This window comes from Stegodyphus dumicola, chromosome 1 (assembly GCF_044657685.1).
Source record: "Stegodyphus dumicola isolate Sdum_Otavi_A_Nest chromosome 1, ASM4465768v1".
NCBI classification, from domain to species: Eukaryota; Metazoa; Arthropoda; class Arachnida; order Araneae; family Eresidae; genus Stegodyphus; species Stegodyphus dumicola.
Genome location: NC_140768.1, coordinates 189,258,332 through 189,285,168, shown reverse-complemented (window position 1 = coordinate 189,285,168; position 26,837 = coordinate 189,258,332). Strand labels below are relative to the sequence as shown.

Genomic DNA, 26,837 nt, shown 5'->3' with positions numbered 1-26,837 from the left:
ATATCTCAGTAGGCTGTGTGCACAATAATGTTCATGAGCTGCCGGAAGAAGTTGATGTCTCAAGGCAATCATGAAGCTATAAATTTGTCTTTTATGTATGCGAGACCTTCATCGTAATGTGGTTTCTTGATGTATTAACCTGTACGTAACGTGGGCTATTCTATAAATCATACAACATTCATGGTACAGAACAGCACTTTATTTACAATACAAACAAATAACAAGATATAATTCACGCGAAGTTAAAAACGTAATGTTTCTTGTGGCTTGCAGTGTAACATACATAAGCCTTATTCATGGCACCCCCTTCTTGCAATGTCTGTTCTGACTTGGTCTCGCATGGCAGAGAGGCGAATGCACTTGCTATTTAGGCTAAAATGCTCTTGCATGGTAGATCATGATGTTTTCCCCATAAAAGATTTGATAGCATATTTCAATAACCTGTGAAATCCATATTCAAACATTTTACATATTCAATCCATATGGAAACATATCAAGCTAGATGATATTTTAAAGCTTAGTTAACTAATTCTTACTACAGTATAAAGTCCAAAATCCAGACGTCCATTATCTGGAATAATCTAAAATCCGGACCTCAAAACCACCAACGTTTTTCTCCTAGGCTACGCATCCGCATTTGATTCCCCCCCCCTCAGCGCATAATAAAACATCTGGAGAGTTCCGATTCTTAATTTCACTCTGACACTAAATAAAATGCCTTGATATTGAAGAAACAATCATTTTAGCATAAATTTGTACGATAAGTAACTTGGCTCCGTTGCTGCACATCTGCTTGGCACGTATTTCAAACCGAACGAAACATTCCACATAGATATATCATTGATTTGACGTCAACCTGGCGAATCATTATTTATTATACGTTCCTTTCATCACCGCATATTTATCAAAACATGACAACTTAAGTAATGACTCATGTAGCGATGCCTAAACAATTTTTTTTATGTTAGTAATTGAATAATAAGAGGCCCGGTGGCACAGCAGCACAGGTCCGGGGTTCGATTCCCGCTGGGCAAGGTCGACTCAGCCTTTCATCCCTTGATTTCCATCACTTGGGTCGATAAAATGAGTACCCAGTTCGCTTGGGGACTACACACTGGGGGTCCTGCGACAAGCTTACCACTTGTTCAGGGCATATGCTTACGCACCCCGGGGACCACGGTCAAGAAAGCAGATTTCGGGCACTGCAAGGCTTGGTCCATTAGGGCTGTTATGCCACTGGGTTTAGTTTAATTGCATAATAAAGGAGTGTGGTAACCTTTTATGTTGGCATTACACTTCTCGATGATTACAGATTTAAGTTAAATGTGCTAAAAATGTTGATGATTAAAAATTTACCAAAAATTTCTTTCCATATGCTAAAAATAGATTTTGTTGATGACACTCATAGACCCAAAGATTACATTTAGAACTATTTGAATTAAGAATAACTGATTTGTTATTCACATAAACCCAGAACCAGCGCCAGGGCTTGTATGGTCGCACTGAGTTGCAGAATTTAGGACTCACAGAGACTGCATCAGGCAGTAAGATATCTAGCACCAGCCATCAAAAAGGCTTAAGTATGTGTGGGAATTTATTTATTCAAAACTCTGATAAGCCTTAAGCATGTGCAAGAAATAGACATAATTATACTAAACTAATACAATTCAGGCTTAATTGTCTCAGTCAACGATAGAAGCAAGTTAAAATTTAACGGAACAACTTGTCGTTAGTCACCAAGCTCACGATGCATAGCCAAATAAGTATAGTGAAGGATAGCTAAATTTGATGATGATAGCCGCTGATTTTAAAGGTTTTTTGATATTGTTAAACAAAAGTAAACTTCTTCAATTAACGGATTTTATAAAGAAATTTGGAGAAGCAGTAATAAAATGATATATAAAAGAAGCTTTTCATTGTAATGACAATGCTTCTCAATCATCAATCAATTAATGAATGGCGAAATCTGTAGTATGTAGTTTTAGATCCACAAAATACCGCTACCAGTAGGGAAGAAAGTGACAGAGAAGTTACTGAAAATGAAAAAATTTTGATTGACAAGTTAATCGGAATTTTTGACACCGCAATTACAGGACTTGAACAGTGGAACTTTGAACAAGAGATTATGTCTGTCTACAGAATTAAAGAGAAAGTATTAGCATAAAAAACGAAGCAACTTAAACAACTTATATTGAAAGAAATGTTTGATAAGGTAAACAAATAAATATTAAGCTTTTTTTTCTTTTTTTTTTTCTTTTTTCTTTTTTTTTTTTTTTTTTTTTTTTTGTAAATTTTGATACCCTTTAGATCATAAATATTTCATCTCTACATATAATAAAATAAAGAGTCTGTCTGTGTGTGTGTGTGTCTTTCGTTCGCGTTGCGCGTAAGCTAATAGACCCACGGCTACAAAATTTGGTACATAGTTGCATCTAGACAAAAGCCAGTGCACCTTGAAGCGATTTTTTTCGAAATTCAAATTAGAATTTTTTTAATTTTATGTTTTGTGACGAAATCACGTCATTTTGAGACATAATGGGCTATAGTAAAGCGAGATTTTACTCTACACAGTCCATTTTCACATCGTCATGAAACGTGGGCACTTAGCTATTTTACGAACTTAAAATAAATTTCGTGTTTCAATAAATCGATTAAATACGAATTTATTTAACTGAGCTTAACACCTTTTCAACGGGATTTTTTCTAAAAAAGTTTATTCTTAAAAATGTACAGTTTATTTTTCTTTGATTTTTGGACATGTTAAACTTTTATCCTTGCGACTGCTTTTACATAAAGAATTTTGGAAAAATTATAATATTTTGTATTTTTAAAAAAAAATTTAAATGAAGCTTTCGAGTACACTTCTCACATCTCGCATCTTTAAAAATGTGTTTTTGGCAACAATTTTCGTGTCTTATTGTTGTTGATAGATTTTTGATGTAATCGCATCATTTTGAATAGTTTCATTCTTTTAGAAATATGGGTTTGGCAACAATTTTTCATCGTATTTCTTATGTCACTGTTCTTAAGAGATTGGCATATTTCATTGTCATTTCTTTATATATATAATACATTTTTATTGTTTTTTTTTTTTTTTTTTTTTTTTTTTTTTTTTTTTTTTTTTTGATAAAGTTGTTCTGTAGAGTAAACTTCTGCACGAAATTTTATGTTTTTTGAGTTGCTTTCATGTTATTTTTTGCTTATTTCACTGTTTGTAAGATATTGAAAAGTTTTGCATGATTTTTTTTCTTCAACAGAAAGTTCGTTAATTTTTTTATTAGGATAATTAATATTTGTATGAAGGGATATAGCTTATTTCACAGTAATTTTTTCTCTTGAAAATATAAGATAAATTATCATTAATTACTTTGCTTTTCAGAATTTTTTTTAAATTCTTTTATGTTATTTATTGCTCATTTCACAGTTTTTAAGATATTGATAATGTTTTGAGTGATTTTTTAGGAAACAAAGTCCTTTATGCGATTTGATTTCTTAAGATTTTGCAAAGGGAAGTTGGTTAATTTATTTATTAGGATAATTAATATTTGTATTAAGGGATATTACTTATTTCATTATAATTTTGTTATACGTAATAACTTTTTTTTTTTATGAAGTTGTTCTGCAGAGTAAAAATCTATGCAGTTTTTAAATTTAATGTTTGGTGTTCTCTTCAGTCATTTTTCCGGTACATTTTAAAGCCAGACGTAGCTATTTCATAAACCACAATTTCATATTTTTTATTTTATAATTTCTGCATGCCATCTTGCTAGATTTAAACTGATGATCTAATATCTGGAAAAATACCAAATCCGGAATTACTGAAGTCCTGATGAGTCCGGATTTTGGACTTTGTACTGTATTTTCAATTAAAATTACTTTGATATAAATTCAATAATTTTAATCATTCAAAAGTATAACATTCAATTAACTTTTACTTAAACCTGAATCTTTAAATTATCTTAAGCACATAAACAAAATAACGCAAATCAATCATTAATGTTAAATCAATTAATCATTAATGCGATGAAGTACATATTTGATGATATAGAGGTTGTTGGAATTAAGAACTTTTAATGTAGATAACCCTAATGTTTCACTTACAGAAAGACTTTGGAATGATCTTACAGAATTGGAAACTCTTCTTTCTACACTGTATATAGCTACAAAAAAGCTACAATCTGAAGAATTAACAGAAGGCGACAGAATGTGATGTTTGTTCTTTCTGAAATAGAAAGATTATTGCAGAAGGAATCATTTCTTCAATCAAGAAAGGAGAAACTAGTTTGGTAGACAATGAGATCTTGCTGGGTTCAATATGTGTAGATCCAAAACACTGAATTTTTTTTTTTTTTTTTTGGATGACGAACAAATTAAAAAGACAAAGAAATCCATCTATGAACATTCAATAAGAATGAAATTATTTTCAGAACAATTGGGAGTAATCAAATCAGGACAGTGAAACTGCATACATTGCAACTGAGTCTCTATCATCCCCTTTCATTGATGAATTAGATTTTGAGAAATAGTTTTGGATAATATTGAAAAGGCTAAGGCAAAGCGAATGAAAATAAAGAACCAAGAGACTTTAGATATACAAATGAAAATATACAAACAAGATTTCTACATGGCATTTAAAGAAATAGAGAACTATGCTTGCTCTTGCAAGACACCTCTTTTAGAACTTATAAAAATCTAGCCTGAAAAGTTAAAAGAAGTAGCCCTAACAGTAACAAGCTCTTCCTCCTACTCAAGTCAATGTGGAAAGACTCTTCTGAACTCAAATCAGATCTGTGGTCCTCTAACAAAGAAGATCTTTCCGAAGTTATATTGTTTCTTAGACACTACTAATGCCAGTTTTTCCATTTCATAATAAATGCTAATTAATATAAATAATTTGCTATGCCATCAATTTTGTTTACTGTAACATCTATTACTTCTTTTAAGCTGTAACCCTTGTGTATATATTTACATATATATGAGGGAGTCGGAGTCTTAAATTCCAGATGTCGAAGTCGGTCATTTTCCCTGCCGACTCCACACCTCTAGTGGTAAGAACTAAAATCTGTGATAAATTTTATCCTTTTCATTTGAAGCATTTTATATTTTAGGTACTTAGTGTATTATCCCATCAACTGAGGAAATTGGCTGCCATAAAACCATGAAAGTTGGTGGAGATCACTCCAGCACTGCACCAGCCTTTCCTGCAGAATTCTAAGTTGCACTTCTAACCACATCTCTCAAAATAACTTTCATCAGTCTCTCTGCATAATCTACCAAATAGCCACGGCTGCGGAAATATTCAACCTGCTTTATATAGACTTTTTTTTTAAAATTATTTTTACTATTTTATTAGGCCATCTGAGTTTTCTTGAAGTTCCAATTAGAATGCTATGCGTATAGACTTCCCACGAATGATTGTTCCAACCTTTCACTGTTTTGTTGGTCATATCCTGCTGTTCTTTTCCTCATTTAACTGATGTAAAATTTTGAAGTCATTAGGTTTATCAATGCAGGAGACATGAAAAATGTGCAATGCTATCGTCAAGATTCAAACTCCAGACCTCCCATTTACATATTGGACATGCTTCCAGTTACACCACGAAGGCACGTTGAAAGGAGAGAGAAAATACCTTATAAATTCTGTCGACCAGATGGACATGAACAAGAGTACAATCATAAATATAGCTCTACAATTGTCAAACACATGTTTTGTTTTTCAATATGTAAGGGGAGTGGGAAACAGCAATATCTGTTAATTTATATCCTTATTCATAGAAATAAAAAGTGGCTTATTTAAAATCAGTTTAGGTTACATCAAACGAAAGTGCATATGTTATGATTGTGTTGTGATATAACATTTATCCATAATTGGTCTTAATCTTGCTGCTTGGCAACAGTTTTACTGTTGAAGAAGTAATATATAAGTTTCATATTTTATTATTGTCTAAGGATCAAAGAATAAGCACTGATATTTAAAATTTTTAATGTATATTTTTTCTCTTTTAAGTAAAATTAGTAAGTAGTCCATATTTTCCTCCTCATTTGATCTAGATAACTTAATGAAAGTTGTCACTGAACTGGGTCATGAGAATCCAACTCCGATTCAAGCACAAGGTTGGCCCATTGCTTTTAGTGGAAGAGATATGGTTGGAGTATCACAAACTGGTTCTGGAAAAACATTTGTTGTGAGTATTTTTTTGTTCATACATTTTTCAGAACATTAAATGAATGTAATAAAGTATAATTAAGACCTATAGTAAGTTATTAAGTGGTCTCGTCCGATGTTTCACTGTACTTTATTTAAGGTATTGTGACCGAAAATTTGATAATTTATAAAGCAGACAGCATGATGCATCACTGCAGTCATTGATGCATATGTTTATGAGGAATTTTGTGTTTCTTACAAATTATCTTCAAAAGCATATACTATTTATTATAAAAAAGTAACCATATTTTTTTAAATGGGTTCAAGCTTTCCAAGTACATACAGATGTGCTGTTGCAGGACATTTTCTCTAAGCCTTTTTCTTCACAAAAGTTTTAAACTTTAATATAGTTTGCTAGTATACATGAAAGATATTACAACCTCAGCAGTTCTGAACTATTGAGTTGATGTTTGCATTTAGGTTGACCATAAATGTGTTATAATTATGATGCCTTTTTTTCAAGACATATTTGAAAATATTCCAAGCTCAGCTACAATTGTATTAGCTTGATATTGAAAATCAACATATTTTCACCTTTTGAGAAATAGCTTAGCAATTTCAATGAGTCACTCAATTCAGTTTTTTTTTTTTTTTTTTTTTTTTTTTTCAAATTAAATATCATTGTTAGAAAATTCTGTGTAATCTTCTCGTGTTATAATATCAACTGAGGTATTTGTCATCAACACAATCTGGTAAATTGGCAGTTGATTTTAAATATATTATGTCTACATCTTAGCACATCGTCAGTTACTAGAAGTTCTGCCATCTCTAAGACAAGATATTTATTTTTCAAATTGAAACTAGAAAAGAATCTGGGCAGTTTAAAAGCAATGTAATTATTTCTTTAATAAAATATATATTTATTTTTTAATAATGTTATTAATTGATGTAATTTATAATAGTTCTAATTGGTCTAATTTATAACATCTAAAAAATTTTATATATGCTTGTTTTGTATGTGTAATTAGTTAAAATCCCATTAATGCCATATATATATGTGATATTTTCCAGCAGTCGTGATGAAGCTTGGCGTTGCTTTTGCAGAGTGGTAAGGCGGAATCCAAATGATGAGACAAGATGATTTAGCTTTTAATTGCACATCTTTATTCCATAGCTTTAATTCAATTTTCACCATAGATCATGCTTTACTTCATATGAAATTCTCCAAATTACATATTCAATAGTGGTTTAAACCAAGTACGATTTAATTTAAACTTTCTGCGTCATCACTATTTCTAACGAAGGAAAGATAATTTAAGCAGCAGCGAGAGGCAAGCTTCTGTCCGCAAAATGGCATTATTTATAGTGGCTGTTACATAATAGGCTAGAATGTTCTCAAAGTTACTGGTCTAGGGAGAGATCCTAAATTGTGGAAAGTTAATTAGAGGTTGCCTGTTCACATAGAGCAAAGCCATCGTATTTTTTATATTTTACATATATTTGACCTTCATGGAATAATCACTTGCATATTTTAAGTTGCACATTTTCGAATTATGTTGTTAAAAATTTTTTTAATAATTAATAAAAGATGTTTCCAACATCATATGTTTTATGCTTTGTTATAGAAGTATCATCACCATTGTATGGCAAAAACTTTGCTACATTTTAAAAGTTTTTTAAAAAAATAATTGGAATGGTTTGTAGCTGCCCTTCTGGGTGGAAATGACATTTTGGTGCCAAATAGTATGTGTGAAAAAAAATTAATTTTCCTTCATTAAAAATATATGACTAATAATAGTAAAAAAGAAGTTTTCCTTTTATTTTTAGTCTTGTATTTTAATATGTGGTGTTAGAAACGTCTTTTATTAACTATAAAAATACTTTTTTAACAAAAATAAATAAAAAATAATAATCTGATTATTATTTTGTGTTCAGATAGTTAAATTCAACTTCAGATTTAAGAAAAGGGCCAGTTTTGAAATATTTGGGTAAATTTTAAAAGACAAAGAACACATTTATTTTCTACCTGTATTACTGAATTCATTTGGAGCTGGTGTCTTCTGTGAAGGGAAGGAAACATTTTTAAAAGTAGATTTCTTAATTAAATGGATCCCTTTAAAATTGTTATGTGTCTAGATATTTAAAAATGATTAAACCTGTGTTTTAATCATTCATGGTAAAAATGTCACTCATAGATTATTTTATGAGAATTTATTTATGAATTTTCTTAATGAATGAAAAATGTTAATGTATGTGTTTTTATATGTGAAAGAGACTGATTTATTTGAAGGAAATTTTAATACTTAACTTTTACTGTTTAGTTCTCAGGTATCCTCAGATTAATTTGTAAATCCATTGTAAATATTGTTTGTTCTCTTACTGTTTGTAAATTTAACAGGTACATATGCTAATGGTAAAATGTGTGGTGGTATCAAAATGTTTTTAACTACTGATGTTTTGAACTTTGAAAAGTGGCTGACTTGCGATTTTTATGGACACCATCTTTCTTAAAGTATATCCTTAACAGTTGACATAATTTTTGAAAGATTTTTTATCATGCTGTTCAGCAGCAGATGTGAAAAATGCAGAAATATTCCAAGACCTGACTATGATAGATCTACTAATGTAGATAGGCCAGTTTTGGGGGATATTCTGTAATTATTACTTATTTCTGTCCTTTGCAACAGAAATACAAATATCTTGAAAATTGCTATATAAAATGCCAACTTTGAATTGCATGACTATTCTATGGGAGTAAGCAGAAATGAAAGAATGAAGTTTATACTATTGAATCCCTTCTCTCCAGCCGTCTGGTATAGGCTAGAGTGTATATCTAGATCTAGAGGTTGGGGTATGCTAGAATTGCAATTATGATTCAAATAAGTATTACTGATGCCCTATCAGAGGTTGACATATGTCACATGTGTGAGTTATGCCAGGCTTTAGTACATTGTTGTTTGAACCATAAATATGTAGATATCTGATAGTAATGAAACTTTTCCATTTATATATATGTAATGATTTCAAATGCATAGATGATAGGCCAGTTTTTGGGGATATTCTGTAATTATTACTTATTTCTGTCCTTTGCAACAGAAATACAAATATCTTGAAAATTGTTATATAAAATGCCAACTTTGAATTGCATGACTGTTCTATGGGAGTAAGCAGAAATGAAAGAATGAAGTTTATACTATTGAATCCCTTCTCTCCAGCCGTCTGGTATAGGCTAGAGTGTATATCTAGATCTAGAGGTTGGGGTATGCTAGAATTGCAATTATGATTCAAATAAGTATTACTGATGCCCTATCAGAGGTTGACATATGTCACATGTGTGAGTTATGCCAGGCTTTAGTACATTGTTGTTTGAACCATAAATATGTAGATATCTGATAGTAATGAAACTTTTCCATTTATATATATGTAATGATTTCAAATGCATAGATGAAAGCAGTGGAACTCTTGAAAATCACAATCTTTATTTTTTACATGCATCAAATCATCCTTTTTCAGACAAGATGTTTCCTAGTTATATTTGAATACATAAATTGCAGTTTGAATTAGAATGTCATCTTAAGTAAGTAAGTAGCAGCAGCATGGTTTAAAACCATCTTGCCAGCAGGAAAGGTATGCGGAAAAAGGGGAAGGTTGTGGTACTTTCATAGGAAGAAGGCTGGGAGTGGGAAAGTTTCAGTTCAGAGTTTTGGTTTAGAATTAATTTGATTGGACAAGAGGTATCTGCATTAAAATGTTACACAAGATAGAAAAAACTCTGGAACCTGTGAGAAGAGATGAATTTAGGGGTAGATCATTAAATTTAGAATGTTAATTTTGAGGTCATCAATTATATTTTGAAACAGCTATCATATTTTGTTATATCTTACATATCCCTCCTTCAAAAGAAAGGTTATGTGAGCAGAGTGGAAGAAAAAGCATTAGAGCAGCAAAATGTTAAAGTTATAATTGTGAAAATACAAAACATATTTACTTTTTTTTAAACAAAAATTATTGCCATAAAATTTGACCGATATTTTGACATTTCATTGAAAGTCATAAAATTTTGAATTGAATTATGAATTTTAGCACTGTATTATTTTTAAACAAAAGCATATTTTAGAGTTCTGAGGTAAGAATGTCAATGAAATTTTGTAAAGTTCCACACAGTAAAAGTTCAAATATTTATGCAAAGTAAATGCTCAAATAAAAGTGTTTCCAATTTTTGTTGATGAAAATATTTCTATTATAATACAATTTAAGATGCCAACTTTCATGTTATTTAATTATGTTTATTAGGGAAGGTATTTTAAAATATAAAAATTTTGTAACACATCATTCATAAACGCAACAAATTTTAAACTTTTCACTATTATTAAGACATTTTAAAATTTACTTATTCTTTACAAAACTTGAAGACTCCACAACTTTATCTAAATACTAGTATTTCCATCATATTGGTTTATCAGTTGAGCAAACTGGTGTTTAATATTCTTCACCAATGGCCAAAAGATTTGCCAAATTAGCAGTTACTGTAGAAAAGGCCTCCGTTCCTTCTGTAGAGGCAACTGGCCTTTTTCGAACTGCTGTCATTCCATACGAATATTAAAAACACACTCCATTTTATGAAAAAATAAAAATACTTAGATTAAAAAAATGTATTTTTTCATAAGGTGAGAGCCTTTAACATTTATCATAAAAAAATTAAAGAAATTCCTACAACTCAAAAATTTCAAACAGTGCTTTATTCTTAACATACAATAAAAATTAAAAAATATAAATTCAAAGAAATTTAAACAATAGTCCAAAAATCTTATTCACATTAGGAACCTTCCCTAAGTCAAACCTTCAAATTCTTTACCAAATTTTTATCAAGTTCAATAATTTTTATTGTCCAATTCAGAAATGCAAAACTAGATTTTAAATAAATGATAAAATTTTTAAATTATCAACTTTGATCTCAATATGATTTAAGCAAAATATTACCATTAATAAATCATAAAACAATGCAGTTACTTATAAATGCAAAATTACTTATAATGCAAAGTCATTCAAAAACACAATTTACTCCACTTGGAACTTAATACCCACTTCACTATCATATTTGGTGACCTATGATAATATAGCATTCTTAGAATATGAAGAATTTTCCGAATAAAGCACTGAACATGCAAGAGAGCACAAAATACTATTTAGCATTTCTTATTTCACTAATGAGGTTGATGACCTTCAAAGCACTTTGGATGTTTAATTTTGTTTTTACGCAATGATTGGAAATGAATAAACATTGTAAATATTCGAAGCGAGGGACAACCAGTAACGATATTTCACTACGTTGGAGGCTCTGACCTTGATTCGAAATACTTTTCACTTTTGAACTCACCGATACTCACTGATTTGAAAGTACTTTTAAAATATGCCGTTAAATCACACACCGAAAACAAATTTGATGATTCACTGGTAGTTTGAGGCAGCAGAGTACGAAATCCATTCGGGAAAACTTGCACCAGGTTAATCCTACCGGCTTTTTATAAATATGTAATGATTTCAAATGCGTAGATGAAAGCAGTGGAACTCTTCAAAATCTCAGTCTTTATTTTTTCCACGCATATCAAATCATCCTTTTTCAGACAAGATGTTTCCTAATTATATTTGAATACATAAATTGCAGTTTGAATTAGAACGTCATCTTAAGTAAGTAAGCAGCAGCAGCTTGGTTTTAAAACCGTCTTGCCAGCAGGAAAGCTATGCGGAAAAAGGGGAAGGTTATAATACTGTCATAGGAAGAAGGCTGGGAGTGGGAAAGTTTCACTTCAGAGTTTTGGTTTAGATTTAATTTGATTGGACAAGAGGTATCTGCATTAAAACGTTACGTAAGATAGAAAACTCTGGAAGAGATGAGATGAAGTGAGAAGAGATGAATTTAGGGGTAGATCATCAAATTTAGAATCTTTAATTTTGAGGTCATCAATTATATTTTGAAACAGCTGTCATATTTTGTTATATCTTACACACACGCACACACACACATATATATATATATATATATATATAATGTTGTATGAACTTAAATCCATTTAGTGCGAATACAAGTTATTATTACTTGCGCAATTGCTGCAAAGTTAGTTAATAATAATTTATTTCCTAAACAGTATTGATTACTTGATTATATTATCTCCTAAGTTTAATTAAAGTAGAATTATTTTAAAAGTGTGCATCCATACTGGTAAGTTATATTTTGAAAGATGTTTTGAAGTAATTTGAAAGCAAAATGTTAATAATGTTTTAAGGGGGACTGGAGTTAAATCATCACGAAGAATAATATTTCAATTGTAAAAGGAAAAATTAAAACATGTAATTATTGTCATTGATCAGAAATTAGTTAACTTTTCAAGGGGAACAAACCAACTCCCGTTCAATGAACAATAATTGATAAAAATACATAAATATGAAAGTGTTTCGTCTTTACTCGAGTTATAAGTTAAAGCCAAACCGGCAATTCTAGTCAGGCCAAACATTCCGCGAATAATTGCTACTCAAAGAACTTATTCTCATGAAGCATTTTAGTCAATTCAATTTGGAGTAATAATCAATTACTGTAGAGAAATCCTGTAAAACTCGAGTAACCATCCCCGACACTATCATCTTTATGTATTTGAGTACTATATTATTTGTAGAAATTAAACATTGGAAATTGTCATTATGAAATCGAATTCAAAGTAAAGTTGAAATAAGCATAGAAGATTATAAAAAAGATAAATAATGCAAACTTTGTAAAAACAAATCAAAGAAAACATAAAAATAATATAAATAAGATCAGTGAATGTACATGAAGATATAAAGGCCAGAAAGGTATTAAGTAACTTACATTCTTTCTAGTGGGGGAGTTGGCAAAGTGTTCTCTTCGTGTCTGACTCAGATATCAGTCGGTAAGACTTGGGTGAAGTAATTTATGGTAGTGGGTGGGACTTGGAATTCTTGAGGGATGTATTTTGTGGAGTTCTTATCTGAGAGAGACCGCCTGTTAAGATTTTTTTGAAAATACTAGTGAATGGAAATTAATTAATTTCTGGCTAATTGTCGTGTCGCAATGATTAAGAATTTAAGAAAGGAAAAAGGCATTTTCGCTGTCCAAGAGCTAATAGACAGTCTAAAGGCAGGAAATAGGCCCATTTTTTTAGTAACAGTATATGTCTGAAGACAATTAGCTTTTTACAATATATACAATTGAGTAATTACACTGTATACAAATCTTTCAACTGACAGTCATCCAACTTATACCGCCTTCTCAGGTTTAGGAATAAATTATCATATCCCTATCAGTTAAAGATTTAGAGTGAGTATTTAACGCCTGCTCTTTTAAGGCAATGGTTGATAAATTGAAAGGGAATTAGGTTATTTTTGAGAATTTTGATAAGGATCAAAATTTTGCGTTGTAAATCTATTGTATCTGTGCATATAGTTTTAATTTGTTGTATTTGATTAATTATAGTATTGTTAATTACTTTTTTGGATATGTTGGAGTTCCAATTTATTAATTTGTTAGTATTGAAATTGAAGTTTCTTGTTTTGTCAAAAAGTAAAATTTTTTTTTTAGTTAATGATTTGAAGATCTAGAAAGTCTATGCTATTTTGTGAATTATTAGTTTTATTAAGTTTAAGACAATTCGGATAAATGTCGGAGTTTTCAATTTTACCAAAATTATTAATTGTAATAAGGTCATCAATATATCTGTAGGTGTGTTTGTAGTAATTTAACTCTTGTGGTTGTAGATTTTTTTGGAAGTTAAATTCTTTGACAAATAAAAAGATACGAGGGCCATCCAGGAAGTAGATTACGTTTCCGTCTGTGTCCACTAGGGGCGGGGCTAGCGTGGCCATCTTGGGGTCAGAGCGTTGCGCAGCTCAGTCTGCATCTAGCCGTGCTAGTGAGAGGTCGTGCTGTGCTCCGTTCAGATACTGTGACGGTTTGAAATGTCTGTGTTAATTGAAAATCCCGCGAGCTGCGAGGTGCGCTCAGTAATAAGGTTTCTGACTGCAAAAAACTGTAAACCGATAGAAATCTATCGGCAGCTTCGTGAAGTGTATGGGGACAACATTATCACTGAAGGTGGAGTGCGTCAGTGGGTCATAAGATTTCAAAATGGCCGAACCAATGTTCACGACGAAGATCGAAGTGGGAGACCCAGCATAGTGACCGCCGAACTTCTCGAAAAAGTCGATGCTAAAGTCCGTGAAAATCGAAATTTCACAATAACGGAACTTTCTTTGAGTTTTCCACAAATTTCGCGAAGTGCCGGTTATGGAAACATCCCCCACGAAATCATCAGCGAAAAGCTTGGTTACCACAAGTTTTGTGCAAGATGGAAGGCAAGAAGAGGTAACGAAGTGGTTGAAGGCGCAGGCGGCCGAATTTTTCGACGAAGGAATTTCCAAGCTCGTACATCGCTACGATAAATGCCTTAATTTGTATGGTGACTATGTAGAAAAGTAGTATTTGAGTGTGGCTTTCATCTGTATATAATAAAATTTGTTTCCTATACTTTGTTTATTTTTTTATTCCAAAACGTAATTTACTTTCTGGATAGCCCTCGTATTACAGATCGAGGTGCTGGAATGTAAGCCCATTGGCAATCCTCTGACTTGTTTAAAAAGTTGATTTTGAAACTTGATGTAGTTATGAAAAAGTGTGCATTTTAGGTAGGTTTTCCATTTGTCAAGAGTCATGATATTGAGTATATTAGGGAAAAGTTTTGGTAGATCAAGTAGACTGGTATAGATTTCTTCTAGAGGAAGTGAGGTATATAAGTTTTCAAAATCATAGCAGTTAATGTTTTGGATGTTAATGGTATGAATGGTATTAATGACAGGAGTGTTATTATGAATGATCCAGCAATAGTTATGATTAGTGTTACAATCATTGAAAATAAATTTACAGATTTTATTAAGTTGAATTGAAAAATAATAGTCTATATTTTTCTTGTAATTATTAGTTTCATTAGCTATAAATCTAAATTTTAATGGTGTTTTATGGAATTTGGGAATCGCATAAAGATTAGTAAATCTGTTGTAGTTTGCATTGAAAGTAATATTGAGTTTCTTATGAAAAGTTTTAATCCTGTTTATTATAGATGTTTCTGTAAGGTTGGCTAATTGATAAGTAGTTGCGTTGAGAAGTTCTTTATGAATAATCTCAGTGTATAATTGTTTTCATATAATGCTAAAGTTATTAGTTGCTTTATCTATTTTTGTAATAGTAAAAAGCTGTTTTAATTTACTAATATCTGATGTAAGTTGCGACCAATTCAGTGTACTTTTAAGTTTGAGGTGACTGATTTCTGTGGATATGCGTTGAAGAATTTTAGCTTTCCATTTTAAGAAGGTATCTATGGGTAAATTCAGTTGATAGCTTGCTTTAACTATAAATTCGTTGATGTTGTTTTCGAAAGTCTTGTAACAGTAATTTGTAGTCATGTTTCTGACTGGTCTAAATTTTGTACCATAACTCATTAGTGTTTTTAGTTGATGGTTTTGTATGATATTCAGGTTGCCAGTAATTATGTGCTGGTGATGAGAATCTACGTAATTGCTGTAAATTGGTGTCTTACAATGTCATTCTGCAGTTTCATCTATTTCATGGTGGTTAGTAAGCAAGTTGCTTAAGGTCCTTTGATATTTAAATGCAATCATTGGTATTGTGTCAACTGCGGGGAAGTAATCTTTACAATCTCTGATGATTCTTGAGAAATGAATATTGTCAAACTGCGGATGCAGAAAATTGACTTTAAAATAAATTTTGCGTTGAGTGAGACTATTAGAGAGTCTGAAAAGACTAAAATCAAGAATCATGTCTTTAATGATTTGTATGTTGTTGTAGCTTTCTTGAATGAATTTTTTTAGTTTGATAAGGAATTTATTAGTACAGGAGTGTAACCAGTTGAGAAGTTTCTTGGGAAAGCAGTCTGAGTCTAAAAAACATTTCAGTTGTTTTTTCAATGCAAGTGTATTCAAAGTGGATAAAAATCTCGCATTATTTTTTATTTTGCTTCCTCTTTTTCCTCTCTGCGTTTTGATGCTGTAGAGTTTAAATTGGCTGAAAATAGACTTCTTAGAAGTATCTCTATGACTATGTGTTAAGTCCATATGGATAAAGTGAACGTTGTTTTAGTATATAGAGAGATTCCTGAAAAATTCGTGTTTTGTGATTGGGTATTATATCTAGTATCTGAAGTTGAATAGAGTTGAAGTTATGGTGTTTAAAGTGTTCTAATTCTGCTGTATTAAGTTGTGATGGTGTACTTATTTTAATGCTATTTTTTTGTGCGTTGAATTTTTTTATTTGAGCTCTATAGTTATTGATTCGAAAGTTTAGATTGTTTTTAGTCTGTCCTATATATTTAATATGTCAAGTACCGCATGTAATCATGTAAATACAGTTAAATGTTTTTCATAGAAATTCTTTTTTTGGGTTTATCTGTAGCAGGCATGGCGTTAAATTTTCAAGTTTGTCATCTAGTGGAATGACATTTAGTGATTTCAATATGAGTTAAACTAGCAAGATATAAAAGTAAGGAGGCTGCTAACCTTCAATACAGTAAAGTTTTTGTATAAGAATTTTAAAGCTTAAAAAGGATGGAGATAATATATAAAGTGGGTACATTAGGTAAGAGATAAATAGCGCTAATAGCTGCTATTTAGCATATCAAATGTTGTATGAACTTAAATCCATTTAGTGCGAATACAAGTTATTATTACTTGCGCAATTGCTGCAAAGTTAGTTAATAATAATTTATTTCCTAAACAATATTGATTAATTGATTATATTATCTCCTAAGTTTAATTAAAGTAGAATTATTTTAAAAGTGTGCATCCATACTGGTAAGTTATACATAGACTCCAACTACTACGGATTCTCCGTAGTTTCTACGGAAATTCATGAAAAACTACGAGCTACGAAAAGTATGGAAAAAACTACGGATTTTACAGAAACAAGAGCAGGAGAACCAGTACGCAAAACGGAACCAACTAATTCATCCGATGATTGGCTGAATACTCGTGTTATCATATATCACGTGTTGAGTGCGTTCCTAGTTTTGAAGAATTAGCCAATCGTAGATCAGTAACTCCAACCGTTAACGACTTATCAATAGTTCCACCCAATTGTCTGTCTCCCAGGTTCCTCGCTGATGCGTGTTTAGGCTGCATTCGGCTGCATTTTGTAGTTTACGGCGAGAACTTAGCGTGTGTCTTGTGAACTGTGAATCAGGTGAAAGATTTTTAATCATAATGCTGCCTCGAACGAAGAAGCCAAAATTATCAAAGCAGAAGTTTAAAGATTCATATTCTTCAGAATTTCCATGCATTAAAGCGTCTGAAATTTCTGTGAATCACGCACACTGCAGTGTATGCAACAAAGACTTCTCGGTTGCTCATGGCGGAAAAGATGACTGTAAACGGCATGTGTTTTCTCAAAAGCATATAGAACTTGGCACCGTAAAATCTAAAGAAATAACAAATTTCTTAATAAAAGATGATGAAACAGATCCTATAAAAGCCGAATGCTATTTTGTTCGTTTTTTAATTGAACATAATCTACCGCTTTCTGTTTCGGATCATTCCAAAGAGCTTTTCAAAGCAATGTTTCCGGATTCTGCCATAGCAAAAAAATTTAGCTGCGGTCATACCAAAACTGCTGCTATTGTGAAAACGCTTGCATAAAATACTGTTGCTGATATTATAAAATCAGTGTGCAGTACATCATTTTCTCTAAGTACTGATGGAAGTAATGATAACAATGATAACAAACTGTACCCATTGGTTATAACATACTACAGTAAAGAAAAGGGAGTGATAATTACTTCATTGATTTCTATTTTAGAATGCACGAATAATACAGGAGAAGGTATTTTTAATTGTATAAATGAAAACTTTAAAAACAAAGGTTTAGAATGGAAAAATTGCTTATCATTTTCTTCAGATAACGCTAGTAATATTATTGCAAAGTTTAAAGGTGTAGCATCATTTATCAAAATGCATCAACCAAGTATAATCACCCGAGGCTGTCCGTGCCACCTCTTGCATATAGCTGCAAAAAAAGCTACTGAAAAATTAATTGGCTCAGAAATTGAAATGTTGATAATAGATATATATTTTTACTTGGAGAAAAGTTCGAAACGGAAGCATAGCTTCAAAGTTGCTCAACAAATTTTGGGACAGAATGCAAAATCTCATAAAATTTTGAAATATTGCAGTACGAGATGGTTGTCTCTTTTAGAATCTATAACAAGGATTTTGGAACAGTGGGATGCTGTGATAAATTTTTTTGGAGATAAACCAGATAACAGTGAGAATGAAGGAAAGAGATTGCAAAACATTAAAAAAATTTTACAGTCACCGACCACCAAATTGTACTTGTTATTTTTGAAAAATACTTTGCCTTTGTTTATAACAGTAAATATTAATTTGCAACAACAAGCTCCTTATATACATAAATTGAGAAGAGAACTTTTTGAACTTTTAATGAATTTATTTGTTAGATTCGTAAAACCATCAGTAATTTCTAAAGAAAATGAAGATGTTACTCTAACGTCTATTCCATTTCAGAAGTATAGTAAAGAAAAAGAAAATGAAAATTTAGTGATTGGTGCGGAAACAAGACTATATTTAAAAAATGCCAAGTTGAATGAAAGTGAAGTGAAATCATTTTTCAATTCTGTGCGAGCTTTTTTTGTAACTGCATGTTCATATATAATTGATAAATTTCCACTGAGTGATCCATTTCTAAAACATGCTGAAGTTGCTGACATCAACTTGAGAACTGAAGTCTCATTTTCATCTGTTCTTTACTTGATGAATACTTTTCCATCCATTATTGATGAAAAATGTCTTAATCAAGTAGAAATTGAATTTTCCATGTATCAAGTAGATGATTTGAAAGAAATTGTAGATTTGCGTATTGATATAGCATGGGGAGAAATTGCCAAATTAAAAAATATGAATGGGTGTATTAAATATAAAGTATTGCCTTCTGTAATGCTTGCGGTCTTAATAATACCTCATTCAAATGCAGCTTGCGAAAGAATTTTTTCTATTGTTAAAAAAAATCAGACGGAATTTCGACCAAATTTAGGTCTTAAAACTCTTGAAGCAGTTTTGATTGAAAAAATAAATATGCAGGCAAATGAAGAACTGTGTTATAAAAACACATTCTCAAAATCAGAACTTAAGCTTGCTAAGCATGCTACATATAAATCTTTGCATTCATAAATTATGCGTATTTTGTTTAATACTTATATGTATCATTCTTGGTTATTTAAATTTTATTTCCCTGTAGAAATCATATCCAGAATAAAGATATGATTTATAGCTTCTGATTTTTTCTATGATTAGTAGTGATTTGAAGTACTTTTTATTAGTGAATGCTTGAGGAGTTAAAAGAAAATTTCTAATTAAATGTGCATATAATTTACAAGGTATATTTTTAATTATTCAGTTTTATATGTATATGGATTTTAAATGTAATAAAATTGATTACAATTAATTATTAATTTAAAATTAATGAATGGTTAATTACAACATACGCTACGCGCACATTTTCAAAGTTGTAAAAATGTCGTTTGCGCGTTGACTACTGACAAGGTTTGCTGAAGGTTGGAGTCTATGAGTTATATTTTGAAAGATGTTTTGAAGTAATTTGAAAGCAAAATGTTAATAATGTTTTAAGGGGGACTGGAGTTAAATCATCACGAAGAATAATATTTCAATTGTAAAAGGAAAAATTAAAACATGTAATTATTAATAAATACTGTTTAGGAAATAAATTATATATATATATATATATATATATCCGGTTGTAATGAATGTTCTTCGCCAAAAAAACTTCTTAATAAAGTTAGAAAGAAAAAACATGAAAGCAGTATCTTTAGTGCAGGTAGTAATCAACACCCAAATCTACGATTTTCTGCCAATGGTTTGGTAGTTTTTCAAAGCCTTTGGCCCAAAAACGTGGTGGCTGCGAGTCCAAAAACAGATCAGCCTAATTTTGGATGTCCTGTGCAGAATGAAAAAAAAAACACCAGCAAGATGTAACTACAGATGTGAAAAAAAATTAGAAGGAGCAATGTTGGAGCTATATGGTGTGGCAAAAGATTCCAGTCGAGTCCATACAGAGTTCAGCCAGTAAATGCAGACACATGTGGTCTTGTATTATCTTGATTGAACATTACTTTTCTGTGCCGCAACTCAGTTTGACATTTTTCCTTCGCAGCAGCATAACACAGACTAACATCTTGCTATATTCCTTACTGCTGAGGGTTTTACCTTTTTCCAGATACTCTTTTTGGATAATGTTACAGCAATCCCACCAGATACAAAGCATGATCTTATTGTTAGTCAAGCGATGCTGCCGATTGGTGCAGCAGGCGCAGATCAACCCGCTTTTTGGCCTGTGTTGTTGAAGTAAATCCACTTTTCATCACAACTGAGGATCTGGTCCAGAATTTTGTCCCTGTGTTGATATTTATTAGTACCCAAAGCTGTACACTGGATTTGATGACATTTTGTAGCTGACGTTTTCCAAATGAACTGCAAGTAAATGATGGTTCTAATCTGGTAGCATGATAGTTCTATTTCATATACCTCGTACTTAATGATAACGATATTTTTTTACAAATTTCATAACACTGTGTTCAGGATTCTTTTTTTTTTCCTTTAAAAAAAAAGTTGAACTAAGATTGTGCAGTTTTAATACAAAATTAAACATTTTTTTTTTGTTTGTTTGTTTTTGTTTTTGTTTTTGTCTAAATACCATACTTAATCTGACTAAAGACAAAATTTATTTGTACTTTGATAGGTTTTTAACTAAATGTCTAATCTTAGTTTGACATTAGAAACATCTTTAACTTAGTCTTATGAAAAGTTTTGGAGTATTACATTATGCCACCATGCATTTATCATCCATGCAACCTAGCAAATAGCCAGCTTTCATTTGGTAAAACATAAAATCTCTCATTCAGCTTTCAGATCTAATCCATTTACAATTTCTTAATAATTGCAGAAGTTTTAATAAATATAGTTACAAATAAAATTTATTAAAAATCTTTTTTTTAATATAGCTAACTGATATAATTTAAAATGTATTTAATTTGAAATATATCTGTCTGAGTATTGTTATAAATACTCAGACATTGTTACTGTAATTAATGAAAAGTGTTTTTGACATTAAACTCCTACCCACTTTGGTACTGTAATGATTTAATTTAATGTCTATTTGTTTATTTTTACTGTACTATAATTAAGCACAAACTAGTTTTTTTATTTGTGTAAAACTAAAAACATAACTTTTCTCTTGTAGAGACATTAGGTATTTTTTGGAAGCAGGAAAGATAAAAAATTAGCAACGCCTTCACCGGGAATCGAAACGTAACAGCACGAGGCCTCATTAAGAAGGCAGGAGAAATACCTTATATACTCCCCCTTTTAAAGGGCAACTGGGTTTTTAGGAGACCCAATCACCAAATCCTGGGTGAGGAGAATCATCATTCAACACCCTTTTAGTTTGGATGCCACTGTAGAGACATTAGGTATTTTTTGTAAGCAGGCAAGATGAAAAATGAACAATCGCCAAATATTGAACCGCGGACCTCTTAATTATCCTCTGAGTGTGCAGACTATTACACCACGGATGCTCGTTAAGAAGGCGGGAGAAATACCTTATGCTATTCAAATAAAACTAAAGTATTTAATAGAATGGGTATATGTGCAGTGTCCAAATTTATTTTTTGTTGGATAATATTGTTTATTTTTTGGTTGAAATATGTTTTTGCTAATTTTTCTGAGCAATATATTTGCTAAATGTTGTAAGCTGAATATATTCCTTTTGTTGAAATATGTTTTTGTTAATTTTTCTGAGCTATATATTTGCTAAATGTTGTAAGCTGAATATATTCAAATATATTCTTAACAATATTCAATGTCTTACATATATCTTCTAATTAATTAAAGCTTTTAAAAATATGTATATACTGTACTGTACAATTTTTTACATCAGTCAGTAATTAAGGGGGAGGGGATGGGAATCAACAGATGGATTAGCAAGCTTTTTTTTTATTTATTTTATTTGCCTGCATGATAAGGGATCTAGATACATTCTACTCACTTTATCATGTGCTGAAGCAATGATAAACAAAAGAAGAAGGTTCATAATTTTTTCATTTTAACAATATTAAATTGTTTAATATTATTATTTTGCACTAATAAAATTTATTTTTCCTGCATTGGTTTCATATAAATTAAATGATTAGACATGTTTTTCTTTTTAGTTTATGCTACCAGCTGTCATTCATGCTTCAAATCAGTCTTCTGATAGTGGATGGGAAGATGAATGTAGACCACAGGTAAGCATGCAGTTTTTTAATAGTATTTTATTTTTAGGATTTTCAGACTTTTCGGAAAGCATGTTAAGAAGTACAAGTTTCAAAATTTACATTTTTTTGGGAGTCTTTTTTTTTTTTTTTTTTTTGTTGTTGTTGTTGTAGTTTTATAATGTGTATAAGTGTTCAGCATTAAGAGACTCAGTAAGAAATTGTGTATTTTGTCAATTTTCTTGAAAAGTACAGAACAAAAGGTACAAATTATATTTCCAAGCTACAAATGCAAATTATTGGTATCAAGTACACAAATGTATGTATGCATTTAAGGGAAGCATAGTTTAAAGCTCACGTGGTATTTTCCATGCTTCATTTGCTCTCATTCCTTGGCAACTTTTTTGATTTTTTTGTAATATTTGGTGAAATTCAAAAGGAGACAGTTAAAATGAGTAACAATCAATGTGTGATGATGGAATGATGTCGAACATTGTTAAGAGACTGGAAACAGGCCAATCAAAGTGCAGATTGCTAGAGACTTGAATGTAATGCCCATCATGGTGTGCAGTTTATGGAAGCATTTTAAGGATACTGAGTTTATAAAGAGAATAAGGATATCAGATCTGTCAGCCTAGGAAAAGTGGTCCAAGAGCCATGATGACTGATAATGTTCTGTATTTGTCCATAACAGTGAGATAAAACAGAATTACAACAGCTTTTCAGTTCTGTTGTGATTTTCATGGGACAGTAGGAATCTAAATTTCAAGAGTTATGCTATGTTCGCAAGAATATCTACTGTTTGCATCTCACTAACTTCTGCATACAAGAGAGCCTGCTTGACATGGTGCATAGAAAATTGATTTGGACCAAGCATCAGTGAGAGATCATTCTCTTATCATAAATAAGTCTTGATTCAAATTAACCACTAATACACTATACGTTGTCAGCTGAGGAGAACTAGAGATCTGCTTCTTATCCTCCAACGTCTGAGAAATGTACTAGTATGGCAGCAGAATTAATAGTAGGTATTATGTTGGATGGGCACACGGAACTCCATGCATTTGATAAAGACTGTGATTTCTGCAAGGTATATAGGGAATAGACTTTGAGTCGCATGTTTTCCTTGTCAGAATGTCACATTGAATAATTTCAGTGAGGATATTAGCAAGATGAATTGGCCATCCGAATCTCTAGATCTAAATTTGCAACTCAATTTTGAACATCTGTACTCATATCTCTAGATCTAAACTCTATAATAAACACTTGGAAGGGTAAGTGCAACTTGCCTATTCCTTCACAAGACCAGAAAACAGCTTTCCTACAGAAGTGGGACTGACTACCAAAGGAACTGCCATTTTCAGGTATAAATTAGCATCAAGTTTTTAACTTCATTCCAGTTATTTACCAATCATAGCCTTTTTTTTAGATGATGCATTTATAATCTGCATGCAGGTAAATGGGAGTTCAGTTTATTTTCATATTATTTCTCTTTTGAGGAAGCAGAATTCTTTAATTTGGAAGAATCTGTTTACTCTTCTTTATACCTTCTTTCTTTTGCATTAATGACTGTTCAGGTTCTGGTTTAAGAAAATCTATTAGTACATGGTTTTTATTCCAGTAGCAAAAAATAATCTGAAATTTTTGACTTTTTCCTGGGTATTATATTGGATATGTTCTTGAATGTTTAACTTTTAATGCTCTGAGCATTTACATCTTTTTACTTTTTAAAGTAAACTTTTAAAAATATTTGTGAATGAAGATTTTGATTGCTATCTTTTATTCCTGGATGGTGTGGGATTTAGCCAGAGCTGAGTGATTCCTCTGCTGTTGTGTAGGAATAGCCCTGATGTGTTTTGCCTGAATTAAGTAGCCTAGTCTGTAATTTCTGACGATTTTAATTTGAATAAAAGACATCTGGAGATAACATGTGTATTGCTTTCTCTCTCTCTCTGTCTCTCTCTTTTTTTTTTTTTTTTTTTTTTTTGCATTTATGTAATATGAAAACAAAAATTAGTACCATATTCCTCATGCATTTTTTTATCTAGCTTTTAAAGTACCAGGTTCTGAAAATTAAAAAAATATTCACATAATGTTTTCCTTTCTTGATGCATTTTGAGAATGAGTTTCTGTAAATTTTAAGATGGATTTGTGTGCTTAGTAATTGTTTTCGTCTTACTAACAAAAACGAATTTTGTGAAGGTTGCACCAAATTTTCCTCATCTAATTGTTGAATTTTGTGCCAGCCCAATATAAGAAGAAGCTAGTCTCAATGAAGCAAACACAAGCATTCAGTATACATTTTCACTGAGTCAGGTGCACATTATTTTCTCTAGTTATTTCGAGTACATTTCTCTAGTATATTCGAAGCCTAAGGAATAGCAGAGACAACAGTAAGAAGAGGCAGGATTCAAGTTAGGGGGAAGTAGATATGAAGATATCTTATTAGGTATTATAATGTTAATATTTCTATGTATTTGTGTTAGAATGTATGTTTCTTTTAAAGAAATAATATTGTGATAGTTTGATACTTGCATATAGTTTGTTCACAACTGCTTTTCATTTGTTATGTCATTACTGAAACCACACCCTTCAGGGATTAAATTATTTATATAACTTTTTCTTATGAATTTTTTTGGAATATAAAATTAGTAAAAAAAAGAGGGAAAATATGCGAACAAACTATGATAATTGACTAGCTCCAAAAAGACAAGATTGTAGTCCAACTGCAAACATGTACATTAAATGTGATCCTATATTGTATTGTTACGAATATTGTACATAAATAGATGATTTTACTGCAGTTATATGTGAATTTTTTTTTTTTTTTTTTTTTTTTTTTTCTGTGTAATGTAACATAAAACAAATCTGGAGTGACAAGCTATGTCAGAAAAGTAAGAACACAGGGACAATCCATTTAACATTGAGTAAATGGGTATCTTGGTAATTTGGCAAGGTATTGTCAAGCTGGCAACTAATTTTTGTCACCAAATTGGGCGAGAAATCTTCAAGCATCGCCAAACTTGGCAAAAATTTGGTGACGTTTTGGTCTGATCCCTGGTATTGTAATTGAATAATTATAATTTATTTCATGTGTAACTGTATTCGGCTCTCATATGTCATCCAGTAATTTTGAGAAGCAGAAAGTACTAGAAATATCTCAGTGGCTGAGTGAAACTATATAAGGCCAGAGAGAGAATCTGCTCTTAGTTGTTGTGAGTTGTTAGTTCAGTGTGATTCTGTGAACACATGTATGAGTATTTCTGTGGAATTTGCCAGAATTCTGAAATGTTTCTCCTGATAAAATTTTATCAACCTATCGTCAGACCTGTGTGCAGTCAATCTGCTGTGAACTTGTATACATGCAATGTATTTAGCATGGAAACAAAATCTGGTAATCATTGAAAATTTTTGTCCCTTAAGTTTACATCTCCATTAAGTACCTGTATTACTTTGTACTACAACTCATTGGTTTGCTTCTCGTAAAGTGTATAGCTACCAAACTACCTCAGAAACATGTGCTAAATAAATGTATATCATATTTTATACTCAAGATAAAATTGTCAAAAAGAATGGGGCAAAGATAGAGAACTACCCACAACAAGGTATTTTAATGTTTTGATAAAATGCTCCACTCGAAAATGACTCATTAATTTCATAAAAATAGGTTTTCGTTGATTATAGAGTTTTCTAAGTTCCAATCTCTGAGTGGTCAAATAAATAAAAAACATTATCTCAAGTATGCTTGATAAAAATAACTTCACTTTAATGAAAATTATAACTGTGCACAGTCAGGAATTTAACAGAAAAGATTTCTAATCATGAAAATCTTTGTGTATCCATAATGATGATTTGTACATGGAAGTATCAACAGTTTCCTACCAAAAGGCATAGAAAATTTACACTGAAAAAATTAAGTATTTCTTAATAATTTTTATATAAGAAATATAGTTTTCTGGATTTCTTGGATTTTTTATGTAATTAATATGTAAAGGAAATTTGGTAAATTCATTTCTGTTGTGTATTTCTTTCTAGGTCTTAGTTTTAGCACCAACCCGTGAACTGGTGCAACAGATTCAACAAGTTGGTGAAAAATTTAGCCGCGCTTGCAATCTGATTAGCTCATGTGCATATGGTGGTTCATCAAAAAGGTTCCAGTTGCAACTTCTGAGAGGTAATTTTTTAAAATTTGTTGTTTACGTATAAGTGGTATATGGCACTTGTGCCATGCATACTGAATGCGTAATTTGTTGTGACTGCATATTCAGTACATTGTTGCTTGGCCACTATTTGGTTTCTTTATTTTGATTTTCCTTAACATGATCTTATATTTAGTT

General features: G+C 31.1%; 1 protein-coding gene across 1 annotated transcript in view; it reads left to right on the top strand.

The window, feature by feature from the left end:
• LOC118205085 (uncharacterized) overlaps positions 1 to 26,837 on the top strand; it is a 130,832-nt gene that overhangs the window by 41,286 nt on the left and 62,709 nt on the right. Inside the window, exons 5-7 of the mRNA XM_085824063.1 lie at positions 6,052 to 6,185; positions 22,459 to 22,533; positions 26,536 to 26,674. Coding sequence (XP_085680189.1) covers positions 6,052 to 6,185; positions 22,459 to 22,533; positions 26,536 to 26,674 — 348 coding nt within the window. The remainder of the gene's footprint in view (positions 1 to 6,051; positions 6,186 to 22,458; positions 22,534 to 26,535; positions 26,675 to 26,837) is intronic.